Below are 20914 nucleotides of genomic sequence, written 5' to 3'. Positions count from 1 at the left end.
GGGGCGCAGGGGCCTCTGTCTCTTCCCCCCCTTTTGGGGGGTTTGGTACCTGCTGAGTTGGGATTGGGGTGGGTTGGGGGGGGGGGAGGGGCTGTTAGTGGGGGTGGGGGGGATGGGACCCCCGGGAGGTGACGTCTGCGGCCGAACTGCTGCCGCTTTAATTTATTTCTTATTTATTCCAGTTCCTTTGGATCATTTCAAGTTTTTCCTCTTTTTTTTTTTCTTTTTTTTCCTCTTTTTCCGTTTTTTTTTCTTTTTCTGTCGAAATAAAAGAAGTTCAAAAACCAAAATAACGCTCAAAGGCGCCTCTGACCCCTCCCCCTCCCCCACCCCCCGCCCCTCCCCCCGCAGGGCCCGGAGGCTTCATCAATAAATCAATTTATTTAAAAGAATATGTTACAATTAATTACACGGAGTGAGTTGAGCAAAGCCCCGAGGGGGGGGGAGGGGAGGGGGGGGGAGGGGAGGGGGGGGGGGAGGGGATTTTGTTGTTTTCTTCTCGGTTTTCCACGTTTTGGGTCATTTTCTTCACATTCTGACTCACGAAAAGACACAAATAAATTAAAGGGATGTGGATGGCAGCGGGATCAGGCCCCGGGACACGCGCATGGGATGCAGGGACCGGCTCGGACACAGTCATGGGGGGGGGGTTATTGCTGAGACCCGACACTGTCGTGGCACTGATGGGCCCCAGTGTGGGGGCTTTGGGATGCCCAAAGGCAAATCCGGTTCCACTGGAGCTGGCTGAGGAATTCCCTGCTCCTTGCTGCCCAAGAGGGATCCCCCCCAGTGACCCACAGGGAGGTTGGGAAGAGCGGCAGCACAGGGATAGGATGGGATCAAGGCAGGGAGCGGGGCCGGGGTCATGCAGCCAAAGGCCCCTCCGGTGCCTGCATCCAGCTTCTCCCATCCCAGTGAGGGGCAGATGAACCTTGGCCTCTGCTGGTGCCCAGCGGGATGATGGCAATGATGGTGCTGATGCTGGTGCTCACCAGCCCTGGTACCCAGTGGGATGATGGCAGTGATGGTGCTGATGCTGGTGCTCACCAGCCCTGGTACCCAGTGGGATGATGGCAGTGATGGTGCTGATGCTCACCAGGATGATGGTGCTGATGGTGCTGATGCTGGTGCTCACCAGCCCTGGTGCTCAGCAGGATGATGGTAATGATGGTGCTGATGCTGGTGCTCACCAGCCCTGGTACCCAGTGGGATGATGGCAGTGATGGTGCTGATACTGGTGATCACCAGCCCTGGTACCCAGTGGGATGAGGGCAATGATGGTGCTGACGCTGGTGCTCACCGGGATGATGGTGCTGACGCTGGTGCTCACCGGGATGATGGTGCTGATGCTGGTGCTCACCGGGATGATGGTGCTGATGCTGGTGCTCACCAGCTCTGATACCCACTGGGATGAGGGCAATGATGGTGCTGACGCTGGTGCTCACCGGGATGATGGTGCTGATGCTGGTGCTCACCAGCCCCACTGCCCCATGGCTGTGTTTCATTCTTGCAGGCCCAGCAGCTCCTGCCCCCAACCCCAGGATGCTCCTCAGGAACCAGCCCCAATCCTGCACAAGAAGCAGGGAAGTCACTTTCTGACCTCATTCCCCCTCAGCCGCTGGCACATGGAGGAGCCTGAGCCCATCACCCGGCTCCGGCCTCAGGAGCCCATCCCAGGAACGTGTGAAGTGTCCTAAGTCCGTGTGAGAACACCCAGCACCCAACCAAAACACAGGGAAAACAGGCAACTGAAGAGCTTGCAGTGGTGGAGAGGTCCTGGTGCCCGGAGAGAGAATTCCCTGCAACATTCCTCCTTTTGGCTTCTTTTCCTTCTCCTTTTCCTCCTTTAATTCCCCTTTGGAGTCCGTGCTGGGTGAGGAGGCTGCATGTGAGGACACCCTGGAGAGGTGCAGCATGGCCAAGACCCGGCTCCATGTGGGTTTGTCCTGATCCTGGGGGGGGTTCACACTCGTGTCCATGGTTCCAGCTCCAGCACAATCCATTGGCCACAAGCCCGCGGCGGCTCCGCTGCCATCCACGTCGTCCCTCCTTCCTCGCTCCATCCCGTCCTTTATCCCAGTTGCTTAATGCCATAAACATGAAGTTCACAAATGGAATTATTATTAATAATGTTTAAGGGCTTTAATACAATAACAGAATTGTAAGTGTTAATGGGGGGGCTGCGTTCATCCGGGTCCGGGAGGGGGACAGGGACAGGGGCTAAGTGGCCGCGTCCCTCTGCTGTGACCTGACCATCTGAAAGATGTTCTGAAAGAGAAGGAAAAGGAGAAGGACATTAAGGAGTGTGGGGAAAACGGGATGGGGGCTCCCAGAGCAGTGGGGTTTGGGGGGCAGGGGGGGAGCATGGCTCTGTATGGCCCCAGCACCGATGTGATGCTCACCCAGTGCATCCCGAGCTCCAATTCCCCACTGCCTCATCCTGAGCTCCTGGCCCATCACTGGGGGGCAGGAGGGGAGAGGATTTGCCCTTCCCTGTGCCCAGGGCTCCCAACGATCCACTTGGGAAAGGCAGGTCTGAGAGGAGCAAAGGGATTTAGACACCCATTCCTCAATGGGGATTTGCAGTGGCACTGATCGGGGTTGGGAAGGGGCCAAGCTGGGATGATTCCACTGCTTTTCCTCTTGGGAAGCCCCAGAGCCGAGGGCTCAGGGAGCTCCAGCAGCAGATCCCAGCTCCTCCTAAGGCTGCCCCACAGGAAAGAAGCTCAGCCTGAGCCAGAGACTAAAGGAGGGCAGGAAGGAGGCCAGGAGTCGCACTGGGAATCAGCTGGATCCCCCCAGCAAGCCCCATTCCCTGCTGGCTCCACGAGCATCCCCCCTGCAGAGAAGGAGCAAATAACCCAGATTCCATTGGCAAGAGCCAAGCTAAAGGAGGACGGAGCTGGGGTCACTGGTGCCTGCCCCCCCCTCCCCATGGCACAGCTTCAGCAGCATCCCCAACCAGAGCCTGTTCATGCAGGAAGCCAGCGCCAGCTCCAAGGGGACCACGAGGGTCCCCCCATGAGCCAGGGGTTATTTCTCCGCCTCAGCCATCGCTATGAGCAGCTCACAGAGCACTAAAGAGACCCGAACGCAGCTGCCACAGTCCATCAGTCTCTTTATTTTACACTGGGGAGAGGAAATTACCAAGTGACAGGGCAGAAATAGCCCTGACCTGGAAAGAACCTGGGAAGAGCGGCTGGAAACAGCACTGGGGGGAGCCCAGTGCCCTGAGGCAGTTTGAGGGCGGTGGAAGCTGTGCTGATGACCCAGAGCAGAGCCCCAGGGACACCTCCAGGAGCTGCAGCAAGAGGAATCTCTCAGATGGGTGTAAATGGAATGGGAGAAAGGAATCCTTGTCAGGGCAGGGATGGGAGGTGCAGCAGGAGGAACAACTGAGGTCAGGGGGAAGGAAAAGCAACTCCCTTGGTTTCCTGCTCCAGATCCCCCTTCCTGGGGGGCACGGTGGGGAGCAGCAGTGCTCTGTAAGGCAAACTGCAGCTCCCTGCTCCTGCAGTGCAGCCCCTCAAACCCCTCTCAGCATCCCCTTGTAGAGGAGACAGCAAACACGTGCTGTGTGCCTGGTGACATAGAACAGGGGCAGGGCTGCACACAAAGGCTCCCTCCCCTACCCCAGCAGGGATGTGGGGCTCACCCCACAGCAGAGGATCCCACAGCCACACCGGAGCACTTCCCACACCATCTGCTGTCAGCCAGGGCTCCAGCAGCCACCACAGCACCCGCAGCTCCTTCCTCTCACCCCAGCCAACCTCCAGCCATGGCCCAAGTCCAACCTGGAGCTGGAGCAGGGCACTCGGGCAGCCCCGGAGGTGCTGTGAGCCCCAGGGCACCACAACGTGTGTGAGCTGCAGTAAAGGGGCTGCAGAACAAGAGACCAGTGTCTGGCAAGCCCCTAAAGATCCTTGCCCCACTGCTGGGGAACAAGAGCAAAGCTGCAGCCACCAGGATCGAGGTCCTGGTCCTGGACCAGAAGCACAGAGCCAAAGCGTTTGTCCCTTCCACACTGTGCCCTTCCCTCCCCTCCACCATCCACTGCAGCCCAGTGCTGGGCACCCAAAGGTGGGCAGATGGGAGAGATGCAACCAGGTCAGGGGAGAGGTCTGCAGGCTCAGAGCCATCTTCCTGCTGTGACAAGCAGCACTGGGTACGTTACCCTGCAGGGTCCCTCCAAGGAGGAGCCCCTATGGGAGGACACTAAGAGGAGCTGGGTCCTGTCCACATCTACGCTAAGAGGAGCTGGAGCAGAGAAGAGGATCACTACATCTGCAGAGAGGGGCCAGACTGGCTCAGAGAGCAGAGGTGCTGTTTGCTTTCAGCCCAATTACCTTGCTGCACATATTGTCTTTACTGCAGTTCCTGTTATCCTTGTCTGCTGCCTCCTCCTCCACCTTGACAGGGAGAAATAAAACGGGGATAAATGACAAAGCAGAGCTGGAGGGGGCCGGGAGGAGATGGGCCAGCCCGTGCTGGCAACAAGAACAGGGGTGGGAGGCCAACAAGAGAGTAGAGGCTGGAAGAGGGTGGGTTCTGGGAGCAGCTTTGATGGGAGGAGGCTGAGCAGGCACCTCAGGCTGGGATTGGCATCCTTGCTGTTCCTCCCAGCAGCTTTGTGCTGGAGGCTCTCACAACCCTTCTTGAATCATCAGCAACCTGCAGAGTCCCTCTGGAGGAGAGGTTTTGCCATGGACCTTCCGGAGCCAGAGCCTGGGAGCTGCCACCCTGGGCAATCCCAGCTCCATGAGGCTCCCAGCACCAGGAAACATCCTCCATCTACAGAGCCCTGGCCTTTGAGAGCAGCCGGGTACCCCCGAGACCTGGAGCACTGCTCCAGGCTCCCATTCCTCCCTGGAAAGCTGCTGGTAAGAACCAGACAGATACACTTGCATCAAAAGCCTCCTGTCAAAGGTGATGCCGTTCCCTTGCAGTGACGGGATCTTACCTCCTTCCTCCACTTCAGCTCGCAGAAAACCCGTTCGAAGCACTCGTGCATGTAGTTGAACTGCAAAGGGAAAACGGGAGCATCTCAGAGCTGGAGCAGCCGCAGCCGGAGCCTGGCTACGGGCTCCTCCTGGTGGCCACCGGCCCCAGCGCCAGGGCTGGAGCACAGGAGCTGCTGCGGCTTCCAACGGGGGGGGGAACAAGCAGGCTCCGGTACTCACATAGGGGGTGAAGATTTTAACCCATCGGGGTTTCTTCTCTCCTCGTGCGTATTCAAAGCAAAAGGCCATTCCCTCCTCGTCCGTGTCCCACCGCTGCATCTCATCCCATTCGAATGCTATTACCTGGTTCTGAAGGAAGATGAAGCAAGGTGAGGGCAGAGCGCTCTCGGGAAGGGGAGGTTTAGGGCAATGGGGCAGTGGATGCCCCGTGAAGCCTTGCAGGAGCTGAGGAAGCAGCTATGGGAGCACCCTCTGGCACCCAGAGAGCAGCCAAACCAACCCCTGCTCTCACACCCATTGCCAGGACCCCTCCGGAGCCTGCTCAGCACCAGACTGAAGCCCCAGAGCCCCGGGGACACCCTCACCTCCAGCTGCCCCTCCTCGGTGCAGGCGTGGAGTTTAAAGTGCTTGATGCTGATGGCTGTGATGACGTGGCCCTTCCGTCGGGAGTCACAGGAGCAATGGGGGAAGATGATCTCGTTGTAGCCCTCACACGTCCTTAACATGTTTAAATACTGCAGAGGGAAAGAGCAGGTGTTAGATCCCAAGCCCTGCACCCTCCTTGATCCTCACCTCGGGAATCCCTGGCTTTGCCCCGGCCCAGGGAGGATGAATCCCTTCCATGGGGATGCTGGGATAGACCTGTTTCAAAGACAGATCTATCTTTGGTCATGAGAAAGCTACTGGGATGAGCAGAGACCAAAGAGCCAGGAGACAACCCACAGGAAGAAGCATCTATTTACTGATCCGTATCAGTAGTTAACAATTCATTGTCTTGGCTCAGCACTGCAGGTGATCCTTCCAGGGCCCATCCCAGGCCAGGCTCCCAGTCTGAGGAGGGCTCCAACCCCAGAGCAGCCAGGCTGGAGCAGGGGATCCTTCTTGGAGAGCACAGGCGGGTGCAGGGAGTCAGGGAGAGTTCATTTGGTACCAGCAGCCCTGAGCAAGCCAGGAAGTGATTTACAAGTCACATCTTCTGCTGTTTGATGTCAGAGCCAAGCCTGTCTGGCAGCTGAGCTCAGGGCAGCCCAAGCCAGGCGGGCTCCCTGCAGCCCCTGGCTTTGCTGGGCAGGGATGAGGCAGAACCCCCCTGACCAGCACTGAGCTCTGACCCAGGCTTTGCCACCTGGGAGGAATTCTGCCAGGTAAAGAATGAAGAAACCAAAGCACCAAAGGGGCAGTGACTTGAGTTCCAAGCGGGCTGGGACCTATCCCCCCTTAGTTACCCAGCACCAGCACCTCAGAGCCAGGCTGATGCAGAAAGAGACTTTTACCTCTCAACAGCTGTCCCTGAAGGGCTGCAGGTGAAGGGCTGCCACACCGTGCTCAGCACCTCACCTTCAACAGACAACCCATGAGGTTTTATCACTGCCTTCTTTGGAGCCGAGTCAATGGGGGATCTTGCCAAGGACAAGCTGCTGCTCGAACGTGCCAGGCACAAGGGGTGGGTTTGGTTCATGCAGCTGCCGACCCTCGAGCAGGTCCCAGCCCTCTCCTGCCAGTTCCTGCTTCCCAGGAAAGGCTGTGTGCATAGAATGGGTGGGAAGGGACCTTAAAGCTCTTCCAGTTCCAACCCCCTGCTGTGGGCAGGGACACCTGCCACTAGAACAGGTTGCTCCAAGCCACATCCAGCCTGGAACTGAACACTGCCAGGGATGGGGCAGCCACAGCTGCTCCAGGCACCCTGTGCCAACACCTCCATTCCAGACACAGCATTGCCAATAGGACAGAGGATAACTCACCATGACCATCTTTCTCTGCTCACACAGCTTCTGTAACTGGTAGGACTTCTCCTCTGCTTTGATGTAGCCTTTCTTGACATCATCAACAGCCTAAACAGAGCAAGGGAAAGGAAACCCAGGAGGTCAGACTCCTGAGTCACAACGCTTTGCTTTCCCTGGCTGGCCCTGAGGCTGCTCTGAACCCAAATGCACAGCCCCAGAAGGTGACCAGTCTTGCTGGAGAGGCTCACAGAGGTGGTTCTGTGCACCACTCACTCCTGCCACGAGCCTCTGCCTGCCCTGAGGAGCACAGAGATGCTTAAGCATCTGGGCAGGCTTTGGAAGAATGTCCCCTGGCACCAGAGGATGGGTCTGGAAATGGTGGTACCTGGAATCCTGTGTCTGCCTTCAGGCATAGGCAAGGATAGACTTGTACAACCCTTCCACTCCAGCTGGCTCCAGCAGAGCAGAGCTGGCTTCTACCCACTGTACTGCTGGAGCCTTGGCATCACAAATGGGCTTTTCCTTCAGGCTGGAGCAGGTACACAGCCACTTTCCTTCGCTCCTCAGCTGCACACCCCAGCAAGGGCTCCTGCCCCTGGCACAGAGCAGCCTGTACAGCTGCCAGCCAGCAAAGAGCCAGTCGAGGAGATCCAAGAATTTGACAGCTACTATTTTTACTTCACTTTGTACCAGGGGCTGGGACAGGTTCAGCTCAGACAGCGCCGGGACAACGGGTTCAGTGGCTGAGACAGAGCAGGGCTCATCTTACTGAAGCCTTTAGCTCTGGGAAGGCAACTTCTCCCAATGAGAGCAGCAGATTCCTGCCTCTCAGTAGCTGTGGCATGGCCACAAGTTCATCACAGCACTGCCAAGTCACCCAGCCATGGACTTCTGCTCCCTGCAGTCCCCCAGGCAGAACTGGCCCTCCATGTCACACTCTGTGCCCAGTACACCAAAGGATAGTGGTGCCTGGAGTAGTCCTGGGAGTTGGGCACTTGTGTTGCCTTAACTCCAGTTAAAAACCAGTGGACTTGCCAGTGTTGTGTTAATGAGTGGACTCCGTGATCTTAATGGTCTTTTCCAACACAGATATCCCTACGATTCTAATGAGAGCTCTCGGACACCTCACCTGATGGAAGAAGTAGGTGACTGCCAGGTCGTTGTCGTTGAGGAGAACCTCCTCCTCTGTAGTGAAGAGCCATTTGCGGATGGTCAGGCACGTCCCTGGCACTGCGGAGGTGTAGTTCTGCACGTAGAGTTTGTGGGGGAATTCGTTGGGCGCCAGTTTGCGCACTGGAAAAAGCACAGGACAGGTAAGAGCACTGCCAGCACCAGCACTGGGGCTGCAGCCAGACGGGAGCCCCAAGGCTCTTTCTTCCCCTCATCAGATCCAGCTTTTCCCCACCACCCACTTCCACAGCAGCAGACTCTGAAGCCCATCGGTCCCCTGCAATCACCTCTGTTGTGCAAGGCTGAGCTCCTCTGCTTGCTGAGATCTCAGTGCAGCTCTGGAGCATCAGCACAACAGCCCAGCTCCATCCCTGTGGTGCACAGGGAGGTCCTGCCTAAGCCTGAGCATCACAGCTGCCCTGTGCACTGGCCTCACAGGGTGAGGGATTGGAGAAGGTTCCATCCCGGCAGAGCCCGGACAAACCCTGCTGCATTGCTCAGCCAAGCTGAACCTCCTGTCTGAACACTGACTGCATTCAAACCTGCATCACCCAGCTATGATGGACAAGAGGTGAGAGCCAGTGCACCTTCACCAGGCAGGGACATGGCCACTTTCATACTGCAGATGGAGCTTATGGTTTCCAGTGAGTGCATCCAGACAGGAATAAATGTGGATGTTGACAGCATGTGTCCAGAAAGCACATGGCATAAAGGTGAACCTCAGTTCCCCCTGGCAGGAATGAGGAATTCGTAGCTCCAGTTGCAGTATGGCACTGTAAAAGCTTCCTCAGGGACTGTGCCAGGTATTCCCACTCCAGACTCCCCAACAGCCTCTCCTGGCCTCCACAACCCCAAAGCATGTTGATCCTTCAGCCCTGGGCTTCTCTCCCCGTGCCTGTGTCCTGCTCTGACACACCAGCACCCTGTGACCCTCACAGGGTGACGCAGAGCCGGTGATGCCAATGGTTTTGCAGGAGCCTGGTGAGCTCGGCTGCCCTGGGGTCAGCCTCTGCATGCAAACCCAGCCTGTTCTGCAGGATGAGTCAGTTGAGGGCTTTAAGGAGCTAAAAACTGCCCTGGCTCTTCAGCCAGAACCTTGTGAGCAAGAGGAACAGTCCCAGAAATCCCTTCCTACAAGGCACAGTTTGCTGTAACAACAGGATGAGTTTGAGGCACACAGAGATGACAAGCCACAAGTGAAGTTACCCAGCTGGGAATGAGAAACACTTGGCTTAAAACCCAGCACAGGGGAAAAGGAATTAAACACAAACCAACCACTACACCCATTCTGTGGCGTGACCACGACGTCTTGGCCTCTCTACAGCTTCAGTGAATGCAAGTGGGTGAAACCAGAGACTGCTGTGGCCAGGAATCTGAAGAGCAGCCAGAAGACCCCAGCATGTGCTGGGCTGAGGGATGGCAATTACTTAAGTGCCAAAAGGATTGCCTGGAATCCCACAGCCAAGCCTCAAATACCATCAGGATTTAACCATGGAAGGAGAGATGAGAAGCTGAGATCAGGACTCCTGGTTTTGTGAGTAGAGGTAAGACCTAACAGAGTGCTGGCACTGCACAGCTTTCTCCTCAGTGCCTCATCAGCACCGTGGGGATTAGGAGACTCACCGAAGGAGTGATTGATCACTTCAAACAAGGCGAAGTAGTTTGCAGTAATACTGTCCATCCCAACCTTGGCAGCCACAGCCTGCAGGGCAAAGGGACAGGAAAAGGGGGTGAGCAAGAGGAGCCTGCTCCAGGGCAAAGACAGCTTCATACATGTTACTCCCAAGTATTCCCCAACCCAAGACATTAGTGCAGTGCTGACTGAAGGCAGTTCTCCTTAGTTTTCCACTTAAAGTACTGGGCTCCAGCCACTTGCAAACCCATAAGCTGGCACTACCCTTAACATCCACCTTGCTGTCCTGCCACAGAGACCCGTGTGTTGCTGACACACTCCAGCACTGCTCAGAGCCACCCACCAGCTCTGAGATCCTATCAGTGAAAACAAACTCAGTGCTGGCACTGTCCTTACAGCCGAGCTGTCAGTGGAAACACAGCTTCAGCACGGCCTAAGGTGACAGTTTTCCATCCTCCCTTTACAGCAAAGCAGCATCACTTGTGCCCAGTGGCACTGGGGAGGAGCAGAGAGAAGTAGGCAAGTGCCCAGTTAATGTCTGAGTTGTTTGCCTTGACTGGCAGATGAACACAAGGGGCTCACCTGGTACACCTGGTCTGTCGTGCTGTTCTTCTTGACTCGGACTGTCACGGCTGTGATGTCCGGTAACGCCACCCGGAGCTCCACGTCCGAGACACCGTTGTAGTTCTGAGGAAGGGAGAAAGCAGCATCACACCCCTGAGCTCTAGAGACCATCGACTGCCTCACGTCGCTCATTACAATCCAATCCCCAGCTGCTCTGCTGGAATCCCCCTTCCAGCCTGCACCAGAGGAATTGGGACAGAAGGAAGAGGTGAGCTCTGCTCCCATCAGGAAGCTGAGCAAGATGCTCCAGACCATGACAGGCTCGAGTTCTCCATGATGTGGCAGCTCCATGCACCCCGGAAACGTTGGGAAGAGAACAGCTGAAGGGCAAACAGCAACTCACTGCTGTTGCCTGCAAGTCACACAGACTGTGCTCAGAGTGCCCGTTGCTTCTGGACAAAGGCTGATGAAGCCCAACAGCTCCAGAATGTGAAGCTCCCTGGGCTGCCATTGGCAGGGAAGTCACCAAATCCAGGTTGGTTTTGCAGGGTCACCCCTTGCAAAAGCCAGGACACGCACAAAGGCCATGGGGCTGCCTCTATCCAGCTTTCCCAAGTGCTCTCAGCCTCTGTACCAGAGAAGGTGAAGGCAGAGCTTTGGTGCCTCCATCCCTACCTCATCCGACTCCGACAGGAACTCCTGCATGATGTCGCTCTCCCCAATGACACGTATGGAACACACTGCAGGACAGAGAGAACAGGTCAGTGGGGAGCTATGGGGATGGGGGAGCTTCCCCTCCCAGCTCCGGCCTGAAGGTGACGTGGAAACAACACCCTCAAAAACCTGCCCACAACAGGATGCTGTGTGCTGCTGGTGGAGGGCACTGCACAGGTATTGTTATCCCATGGCAAGCCTGAGCTCCCTCTCACCACTTCATCCATGAAATCCACATCCAGCTACAACTGAGCTTCTTTCCCCCCCAGGTGAAGTGGATGGGAAGCTCTGGACCCCCGTGGGCTCCTCCCGCAGCTCCATACCCTTCTCCAGGTACTCCTCCAGGCCTCGGCGCCGCGCATCCAGCTGCTGCTCCGACAGGGAGAACGGCCACTTCCCCGGCAGGCGAGGGAAGGTGAAGTTGGCGAATTCCCGTTTCAGGTTCTGGTGCAGGATGGCGAATTCCCGGTACCGCTTGGAGCAGAGCTGCCGACCGGCCATGTACACGTTGTACACCTGCAGCAGGAGAGGAGGGCTCCACTCGCTGTCCCTTCAGCTCCCTGCCCACCCCACTGAGCAGCTCCCTGGCTCTGGAGAGATGAACAGAGCACACCCAGCACAGGGAGAACCTGGGGTGGCCGTGGGGAGGGCTGTGCTCCTAACAACAAGCAGTTATCTGGGGATAATGCTGCTCTTGTGGCAGCCTCCTGGCTCTGCCTGTCGCTGCCTGAAGCTCAGGGCCAGCTGGGGCTGTGCTGTCCCTCACCACACTCCTGGTGCTGGTGCCATGAGCACCACACAGCCAGGCTGAGCAAGGAGCCAAGCAAGGCCAGGCGGACCCACATGCTGACAAAGACACAGTGCTGCAGGTGAGGGTCTCTGCCCAACCTGGTTTGGGTCCCTCTGCAGCCACAGTCATTCCCAATGAGGCAGAACCAGCCTCAAGGATGCACCAGGTACATGCTGACAGCTGCCTCCCCAGCAGAAGAGAAGGGAACCCAAAGGAAAAAGACTCTTCACAGCCATTTCCCCCAACATTCCCTAAAGGGAAAAGTGCTGAAGATGGGAAGCTGAGCTCCAGGACATCTGTTCCCTTTGCTTGTACATCTACCACAGATTTCCTTGGTGTAAAACAGGAGACACAAATACAAAAGCTTATACAAACACAGTAACAACTTCTTCCTACATAATCCTGATGGGAGATGAGGCAGGTTAACCAAAAGCCTCTAAGGGCTTGGTTATTCCTTTGCAAGCCTCAACCAGGCAGTGTAACCGAAGGTGCCTCCATCCTGAAGGCAAACAGAGCACTGCCACCGAGTGTCCCTCACAGCACAGAGCTGACACATCCAGGCCACTGCACCCGGGCTCATACTGACCACAAACTTCTCTCCGTTCTGCTCCACGTGCTTGTAGGTGGGGATGGAGATGGGCACTGCCTGTTTCTCTGTGTAGTCATAGAAGGACTGGCCCAAGGAGTCGTCGCTGGGATCCAGGTTATCGGCCTCGTGGGGAGGCACCGACAGCACCGTCAGGATTAACTCCTTCTCGCCCGCACGGATCAGGTCCACCACTTGTTTGTGGGTGGCTCCTTCGACGTTCACCCCGTTCCTGTGGGAGGGAATGAAGGAAAGCCATGAGCGAGGCCGAGGGGATGGCAGAGCCTTCCAAGCAGCCCGGGCCAGCCCAGAGAGCCTCAGGGCTGAGGATGCCTCCAGTCTTAACAGCTCCACTTTGACTCTGGTCTGAGCTTGGCTGCTTTTCCCTTCTGATGCCTACAGACCCAGCCCACACCTCTCTGACCGGTTCACAATCACCCTTGGCTATTTAAAACCAGTTTTGACCCTTCCTCAGTGGAGGAAGCAGGGAAGCAAGACCCTTCCTCAGCTGAAGGGAGCACAGAGCTGAGGAAGAAACCTCTGTAGAAACCCCTCCTGCCCTGCCATGGCAAAGCCACCTCCTGATCCTCCACAGCTCCAAAGCCAACGGGGATTTCCCTAAACCCAGATTGAAGATTCCAGGTGAATGAGGATGAGGAAGCAGACAAAGAGGCTTTGAGAGCAAAAGGAAGTGATTTTGGGAGCTGGTGCTCCCATCCACCAGGATACAGCATGCAGGCACAGCTACAGGCTGGGCAGGGAGGAGACTGAGAGCAGCTCTGAGGGAAGGACTTGGGGGTGTTGGGTGATGAGAAACTCAACATGAGCTGGGTTCAGTGTGCGCTTGAGCCCAGAAAGCAACCTGGTTTGGTTTCTGGGCTCAAGCCCATATCCTGGGCTGCATCAAAAGCAGCGTGAGCAGCAGTCATGGAGCTGATCCTGCTGCTCTGCTCTGGTGAGACCCCCCCTTGCAGCACTGGGGGCAGTTCTGGTGTCCTCAACATCAACAGGACATGGAACTGTTGGAACAAGGCCTGAGGAGGCCACGAGGATGCTCAGGGGCTGGAGCAGCTCCCATAGGAGCCAGGCTGGGAACATTGGGGCTGTTCAGCCTGGAGAAGCTGCGTGGAGAGCTCAGAGCAGCTTCCAGTGTCTGAAGGGGCTATAGGGATGCTGGTGAGGGACTCTTCATTAGGGACTGTAGGGATAGGACAAGGGGTAATGTGTTAAAACTTAAACAGGGGAAGTTGAGATTGGATCTAAGGAAGGAATTCTTCCCTGTGAGGGTGCTGAGCACTGGAATGGGTTGGGCAGGGAGGTTGTGAATGCTCCATCCCTGGCAGTGTTCAAGGCCAGGTTGTTTGAAGCCTTGGGTGATATGGTTTAGTGTGAGGTGTCCCTGCTCATGGCAGGGGTTGGAACTGGATGATCACAAGGTCCTTTCCAACCCAACCCATCCCATGATTCTAGGAGCACCCTGCTCTGGTGCAGCAGGAAGGGGATGCACATTCATTCCAGCTGTAGGCAGACAGCTCTGAACCAAGTTCAAACCCTCAGGGCTTTGCCCCCCCCAGGAGGGCAGCGGCCAGGACACCTCCGTGTGCCAGTCCTGCCTCAAGAGGGAAGGATGAAGGCAGGCGAGGTCAGTCCCTGCCCCACACTCGGCCTCGGGCCCATCTGCCCCTGCAGCTTCCCTTCTGCCCATAGACCAAGAGCTAACGCGCTGCCGCCTTCCTCCTCTTCCTCTCCTGCACCTTCCTCAGGCCACCCACTGACACAAACCCTGGGAAGGGGCAAGGCCAAGACCTTGGGCTCCCAGTAATAAGACTGCTATGAGCCACTTCATTCACAAACCCCCAGTGACACCCATACTGGTCCCCATTGCTCCGGCTGGAGATGGAATCTACCACAGCAGCCCCATGGCCCCTTCGCTCTGCAGGTGCACAGGGCAGCAGCACTTGCACCTTTGCAGTGAGGTCACCACAGCAACTCAGTTGGAATCATATCCCACAAGGAAAGGGAATGGGAATCATCTACACAGGAGCTGGGAGCAGCGGGTGAGGAGAGGGAAGTGCTGCTTGTATGGGATCCAAGAGCCAAATCCCCCTCCCCAGGACAATGGGGTTCTTTGCTCCTCAGGCTTCTGCTTCCATTTGGAGTTGGAGAAATGATGCAGGTGTTACCTTCACCCTTCCAGGGGACACACATGCTCCCAGGAAAGCACTGCTGAGCTGGCCAAGGGCTGGGTTGCTCTGTACATCATAGAGAGGATGCTCTACAATACAACACTACAATACAATACAACAGCGGCAGATGACCGAGTCCAATCCTTCCCTCCGTGAAGGTCTCAAAGACAGCACCCAGAACAGGAACTAGAGGAGAACTCTGCAAACTGCTGCAGGACGGGGTCCACAGCCAGGTACCTGCATCCTCCAGCAAGGCCTGCCAGGCTTCAGCAGCACCTGAACAGCAGCCTCAAGATCCCTTCTTTTGGCTGCCCATCACCTAACGTGGAGATGGTTACACCAGGAGCCCAAGGTTCCATCCCCTTCCCCTGCAGCCTCCTTCCCTCAGCATTTGGCTTCCTCTTGGCCTGCAGGAAAAGCTCCAAAAGACCCTGCTGGGGGGCAGAGGAGTCTGCTCAGTGCAATGAGGTTAAAGGCATCTTTGAGATGGGTTTCCAAGACTCCCCCCTGGCCCTGCTGCCTCCTCCAGCACAGTGCAGGGAATGTCTCATCCACTGTGCTCCAAGCCCTGGACACCTGAGTGCTCTCGGCAGGGATAGGAACTGCTGGCAAGCACCAGGACATCCCCAGGATGAAGCACGTGCTCCAGACAGCAAAATTCCCCATCATGGCAACGCTACTGAGCAACATCCCCAAGACCCAGGGAAGAACATTTCACTTCTCCAATTTGTGCACCGAATGACACATTTTTCTGCAAAGACTTCTTCAAATCTCCCAACTCTCTGTCTGTCAAGGGATGACAAGGGAATTTACTGCAAGAAAGCTGCAATAAGCTTCCTGGAGATTAAGACCACTGCCTATCTGTGCTTGGTTCAAAGCTCACACCCAGCCGGCAAACAGTCCAAGGAAAAACACCCTAGGAACTACTGGAGTCATGGTCAAGGCTTTGCTTTGGAGCACACTCCTCCGGCCATCCCATGCTACCCGGGGCCACCATGGCAAAGCATGGGTTGGAGCCCAGCCTGCAGCAGGGAGGAAGAGACCCAGCACCAAGGGTAGCCTCAAAGCCACGTGGTTGTGGGCACAAACCTTCCTCAGCCCAAACCCTGCCACAGCCACAGCAGCATCTCCCCACCTCTCATCACCCAGGCAGGGAAGCAGCCTTCCCCCTTTACAGCAAAGTATCCACACTGCCCAGCACCACTCCAGGTTAAAGAACCCCAGGAAGACATGAGTGTAGCTCCAGCAAGCTCTCCTGGTTCTTGGCCAGAGGAAGGGCTCCATCCTCCATCCCCATTTCCATACAAGCCTCTTGGAAGGTTCTGGGGGAGTTTTAAGGTGCAGTTTTCCATGCATGGCTCTGGAAGCAGCAAGAGAGCTGCTCACCCCATCGATGATCACCTCTGAAAGAAGACAAAGCTTGGTAACAGTTCCCAGGGTGAAACCCTAAATACTACTGAGGAGCAACAAGCACTGACTCAGGGGGTGGAAAGCTGTTAGTCCTGCTGGAAAAGGACACTTCAGAAGCCAAATCTGTATCAAATCCACTCTGGAAACTCAGGAGCAGTTAAATACAATCAGCTTCTACACCAGCAATAGGAGACATGATCTAGGTCAAGGTGTCTTTGGGTTTGCCCTCCCTGAGCCACTTGAGACAAGCAGCAATGGTGAGGTCAAGCCCTGTGCCAGCAGGAAGCTGGACTCGATGCATAACCTTCTGACCACTATGCAAGCAATGACTCTTCCCTGTTCCTTTTGCAGATCCAGGTTTTCCTCTGGCTCAGTTCAACCAAGTTCCAGCCTGTGACAGGAGCTTTGGTTTCCCACAGAGCTCTGAGGAACATGCACGAGCCCTCAGGGATGCTGCAGACCACTGGCATGAGCTGCTGCTCCAGAGATGCCAGGGAAGATCCCACAGGGTCTCAGGCTCCAGCTCATCCCAGTCCTGCAGTGCGGATGTCCACAAAGCTTCTCCATGACATCTGGATCTGGAGTTGGCCTTTTGCAGACGCAGGTTTGAATCCCAGTAAAAGGAATCTCTCCTCCTTGTATTTCACCTGTCGCCGTTTCCTCAGACTGGGGGATAAGGAAGGGAAATGGGGGGTACAAAAAAAGCCACCCCAAAACACAAGGCACCAATGTCCAGCACATCCCCATCAGGAGCCATCCAACCGTTTTCTACAGCCACTGGCCCCCGTTTGCTTCATTGCCAACCAAAGCAGGAGCAGAGACCACAGAAATGGGTTTAAACTCCTTCAGCTTCAGCCTCTGCTCCCATTCCTTGGCACACACAGAATCCCATTGAAGAACGCTGCGGACATTAAAGCAGGGGAGATAAAAAGGCTCCTGCCTTTATCTAATTGTGGGCTTAATGGAAAACCCAGCGCACAAGGGTTCTTCATTTACCCACTGCTGGTATCTCACAAGAAAGAGACGACAGAGCCGCAGTGCTTCGCTCCAGCACAGCGAGCACCAGCTCGGAGGTGCCACCAGGAGACCCCAATTCATCCCCGTTCTAATCTAGAGCCTTAACTGCAGCCCTGCTCATAGCAGGGGGGAGATGATGACCCATGGGAACGCTCCAAACACGTGCGCAGGGAAGCAAAGACAGAGCTGGGAAAAGGCTGGGGGGATTTGGGAATGCCACTGGGAAGACGGTGTGGTTAAGAGGTGGGAAGAGGAAAGACACCCATCAGCTGGTGATCAGATGGATCCTTCCAGGCTTTTCCAAAGCAGAATCAGCTTTTTCTATCCCAAGTCACTACACACAAAATGAGACTTTAGACCAAGAAGAGATAAAGAGTTTAATCTCATGAGGAAAATGCCTTTTCCAGCCGCTCCTGAGGGGCAGGGGGAAGCTGGCTCCAATGGGGTTATTCCATCAGGACCCATGTGAGGGGTACAGCCTTTCCCTGGAAGCAGCGGCTGCTGCCACCACTTCAGCCATTCCCTGGCTCACAAGTGATGAGGACCAACCCCCTGGTTGCCCCCGAGCCCCTGGGATGGGAGCAGCGATGCTGAACCCATCCTTCCTGTATCCCTCTTGCTCCGGTGCTCCTGAGCCCAACAGGGCGAACGCAGGGAAGCTTTTCTTCCCTGTCAAGATTAGTTATGATTGTCATTCAGGGTGATAATCGAGACCGAAATTAGCTTTCATTGTGTGTCTCCAATGCCCTCAACACCCACAAACACACTACGAGCTAAGAAGATTAGAGGGCACACTATAGCTGTGCTGCAGAACCAGCCTGGGAAGGGAAGAGGCCTGAGCTGGGCACAAGGAATGGAGCGTGATGCAGTGAAGGGTGGCAAGAAGGGACTTTGGGGTAGGCACAGGACTAAATAAAGCCTTCAGGCCACACCTGGAGTGTCCTCTGGGATGGGATGAGGACTGGGAGGAGGGTTGTGCAGAGGAAAACCACACTCCCATTACTGCGGCCTGAGGTGTCCCACAGCATCACACACACATCCAAAGCGAGCTGGGAAAGAGACAGGGGATGAGAGACCCCACGGACACATCCCTGTGTGCAAACACCTTGTCACTCTGCAGCAGCACCCTCAGTAATCCCATCCAGGAACTGCAATGGAACAATCCTGACTCTCAGGCTCTTGCTCCAAAAACCTCTCTCCCAGACCAGGCTGCTGGGAGCTGCAACCAAGATCCAGCTTGGAAACCCAGAGGGCACCCACTGCACCCAGCAGCACTGAGCAGGCACCGGCTCCCCCAAGAGCCCCATCCCTGGGCTCCAGACCTGGGACCACGGAACCGGGCACGGATGGAGCAGCACCGGGATGGCTGCACCGGGGCAGCACCGGGATGGCTGCACCGGGACAGCACCGGGATGGCTGCACCGGGGCAGCACCGGGATGGCTGCACCGGGGCAGCAGCGGCCGCGCCGCCCCCACCATTGTGCACAGGGTGCATGGGGAGAGGAAGGGAAATTGTGGCTATTTTTGGCTCCTGTTTGATTGTTTTCTGCTCCCGACGGGATTCACTGTGAGGATCTCACCGGAGCCGGGTTATGGAGTGTGCTCGTGGCAGACACGGGACCTTCACACATCCTCAGCCCCATCCGCACTGCCAGGTTAAGGAAAGGCAGGGCTGGAATCGGGAATGGGCCGGAGCCAACTTGGCAGCACCACAGGAGACAATGGGCAAATGAAAAGTGACTTCTCCCAGGAGATGAGAAGTGGCAGATAAAGCAAGAGGAAATCCCCCATTGCGCACAGGGGGAAGCCAGAGGGGCAGAGAGCAACACCCCTCGTGCCCAGCATCAACCAGGGCTATCCACAGGTCTTAACTCTTTCAAACACCAGGTTTGGCCACAGACTAAAGGTCAGGCTCAGCCAAGACACCAGGAACCAAACCCTGACTGCAGCACCAGCCTCAAAACCCACCTCGGAGCTCACCCCTGCATTGCAAGTGCTCCCCCACCGCGGGCATGAGGAAGAGCTCCTTGCAGCACACACCAAGTGCTCCCCTGGTCAATAACTGCTGTTGTCCCAAGCAGATCCTCCTGATGCACAACTCACCCCCTGAAAGCTTCTTCTGCACACAGAGACTGACACTGGGGGCACACAGGAGAGCCCCATCCCAGCACTGACCCCAACAGGCATGAGCAGCTCTAGCCACAGGCCAGGCACAACAGATCCTCTCTGCTGGGCTCGGACACATGCTGCCGTCCTTCACACACTGGCAGCAAAGCATTCCTGCTGCTGTGAAATCCTGTAATTAATAAGTAATTGAACTTAACCAACTCAGCATCAAGTACAAGCATAGAGGGACCAGGAAGCATCCGCAGCCCGGCAGGGGCAGAGCCAGCCCCAAGAACCACAGGATGAAGGGGAACATCCTGAGGCCACGGGAGAGATTGAAGCAGTGTCAGTCCACACACGGCTCAAGGCTGAAGGGCTCTGGAGGGGAAGGAGTTTCAACACAGCCACAGCATTCCTATGGAGAGACGCTCCCAGGCTCACATGACAATTCCCACTGTCCAGGACAGCGCTGGACAAGCCGAGGTCCCGGTGACCGAGAGGGATTAATCCCAAGCAGCCGGCTCCATCCGGAGCCTGTTTCCATCCCTGCTGCCAGCTCCAGACAGCACCTCCCTGAGGGTCCCCTCCCACCGCAGGCTCAGGGGGGGTCTGCATCCTCCCATCCCTCTCTGTGAGGGCCCCCCCAGGCCCTTTCCCTGCTCTTCAACCTCTTCCTTCCATCCCCCCCCCAACATTCCCATCCCCAAACCTGCTTCCCCTCCACAGCAGGGATCTCTCCTATGAACAGCATTTCTCCTGCTCTGTGTCTCCCCCCCCGCGGCCATCCCGTTTCCCTGCCAGGGAGGCAGATCCATGGCCACGACTCCTCCTGCTCTGCAGCCCAAGGGATGCCCCCACACACAAAGGGATGGGGAAGCTCTTCAGGGATGAGGTGCTGATGGGGAGCCCCAAGAGAGGGGCTGTGACCCTCTGTCCCTGCGCACAGCGGGGATCCCCTGAGTACACTGCCCCCCCCAGGCGTGGAGGGGTCCCTCCAACCCCCTAAGGGCTCCCAATGAGGGTAACCCCTATAAAGGCCTCCCTAAGCCCCTAGAGAAAGACAACCAGGCCAACCCCCCCATAGCACCTGGGCAGAACCTCTGCAGCCCCCCCAAAAGGTGAGAGGGGAACAACCGAGCCTCTCAGCCCCTGCTGAAGCCCAGACCCCCCCATAACCCCCCCGTCCCCCCATCTCTCCCCATTACACCCCCCCTACGGCCCCCCCGAGCCCGCAGCGAGGCTCAGCCCCCCCCCGTACTCACACCTCCAGGATGCGGTCCCCCTTGCGCACCCCGGCGCGGTCGGCAGCCCCTCCGCCCAGCACGGCGCTGACATGCTGCAGCGGGGCGTACAGCTCGCCGTTGATGCTCCGCAGCTGCCCGCCCTCGCTCACTTGGCCGCGGACGTTGAAGCCGTAACCGGACTCGGACTTCACGATGCGGACCACGCGGGGACCCCCGGGGCCCACGGGGGCTCCGTCCCCGCCGCTGTCCCGGGGCGGCGCCGCCGAGCGCGGCCGCGCTTCGCCCTCCTCGTCCGCCATCTTGGCGAGCAGCGCCCGGCCGGGGCGTCACGCGACTGCCGCCGCGCCGGCCACCGTACGGCGCCCCCCCCCCCCCCCCCCCCCCCCCCCCCCCCCCCGCAGGGGATGATGGGAAGTGTAGTTCAGAGCAGCCCCACCGCAGCCTCCCGCGGGGGACGCTGGGAACTGTAGTCCGGCGCGGGGGCTCATGGGAGTTGTAGTGATGCCGCCATGGCAACGCCGAGGCACGGACATGGCTACGGGTGCGCTGGGCCCAGAAAGCAACCGCACCCTGGGCTGCAGCGTGAGCAG

At 57.1% G+C, this 20914-nt stretch overlaps 1 protein-coding gene across 3 annotated transcripts; it reads right to left on the bottom strand.

Moving 5' to 3' along the window:
* Positions 1 to 1058: 1058 nt before the first annotated feature.
* On the bottom strand, positions 1059 to 20638 carry SNX27 (sorting nexin 27). 3 transcript variants are annotated; one of them, XM_034071169.1, is made up of 13 exons: positions 20343 to 20638; positions 12362 to 12593; positions 11309 to 11501; positions 10947 to 11011; positions 10290 to 10394; positions 9698 to 9776; positions 8034 to 8197; positions 6923 to 7012; positions 5546 to 5695; positions 5181 to 5309; positions 4961 to 5020; positions 4347 to 4409; positions 1059 to 2268 (listed from the first exon to the last, which is right to left on the bottom strand). In XM_034071169.1, exons 1-13 carry the CDS (start codon positions 20621 to 20623, stop codon positions 2221 to 2223), a joined length of 1659 nt encoding a protein of 552 aa, XP_033927060.1. In that variant the 5' UTR covers positions 20624 to 20638; the 3' UTR covers positions 1059 to 2220. The 3 variants fall into 3 exon arrangements, with proteins under 3 accessions (XP_033927060.1, XP_033927061.1, XP_033927062.1); XM_034071170.1 differs by having other exon boundaries at positions 1059 to 2083; XM_034071171.1 differs by lacking the exon at positions 4347 to 4409.
* Positions 20639 to 20914: the final 276 nt, after the last annotated feature.

Source organism: Melopsittacus undulatus, chromosome 20 (genome assembly GCF_012275295.1).
Source record: "Melopsittacus undulatus isolate bMelUnd1 chromosome 20, bMelUnd1.mat.Z, whole genome shotgun sequence".
NCBI classification, from domain to species: Eukaryota; Metazoa; Chordata; class Aves; order Psittaciformes; family Psittaculidae; genus Melopsittacus; species Melopsittacus undulatus.
The sequence above is the reverse complement of the archived record's forward strand: the minus strand, read 5'-3'. Positions and strand labels throughout refer to the sequence as shown.

Excerpts from the sequence above, each read along its gene's own strand:
- SNX27 (XM_034071169.1), bottom strand. The coding sequence starts at position 20,623 with ATGGCGGACGAGGAGGGCGAAGCGCGGCCGCGCTCGGCGGCGCCGCCC. Across the intron at positions 12,594-20,342 it reads GGGGACCGCATCCTGGAGGT|GAACGGGGTGAACGTCGAAG; the intron begins GTGAGTACGGGG and ends TCCCTCCCACAG. Across the intron at positions 5,696-6,922 it reads AGCAGAGAAAGATGGTCATG|TATTTAAACATGTTAAGGAC; the intron begins GTGAGTTATCCT and ends TTCCCTCTGCAG.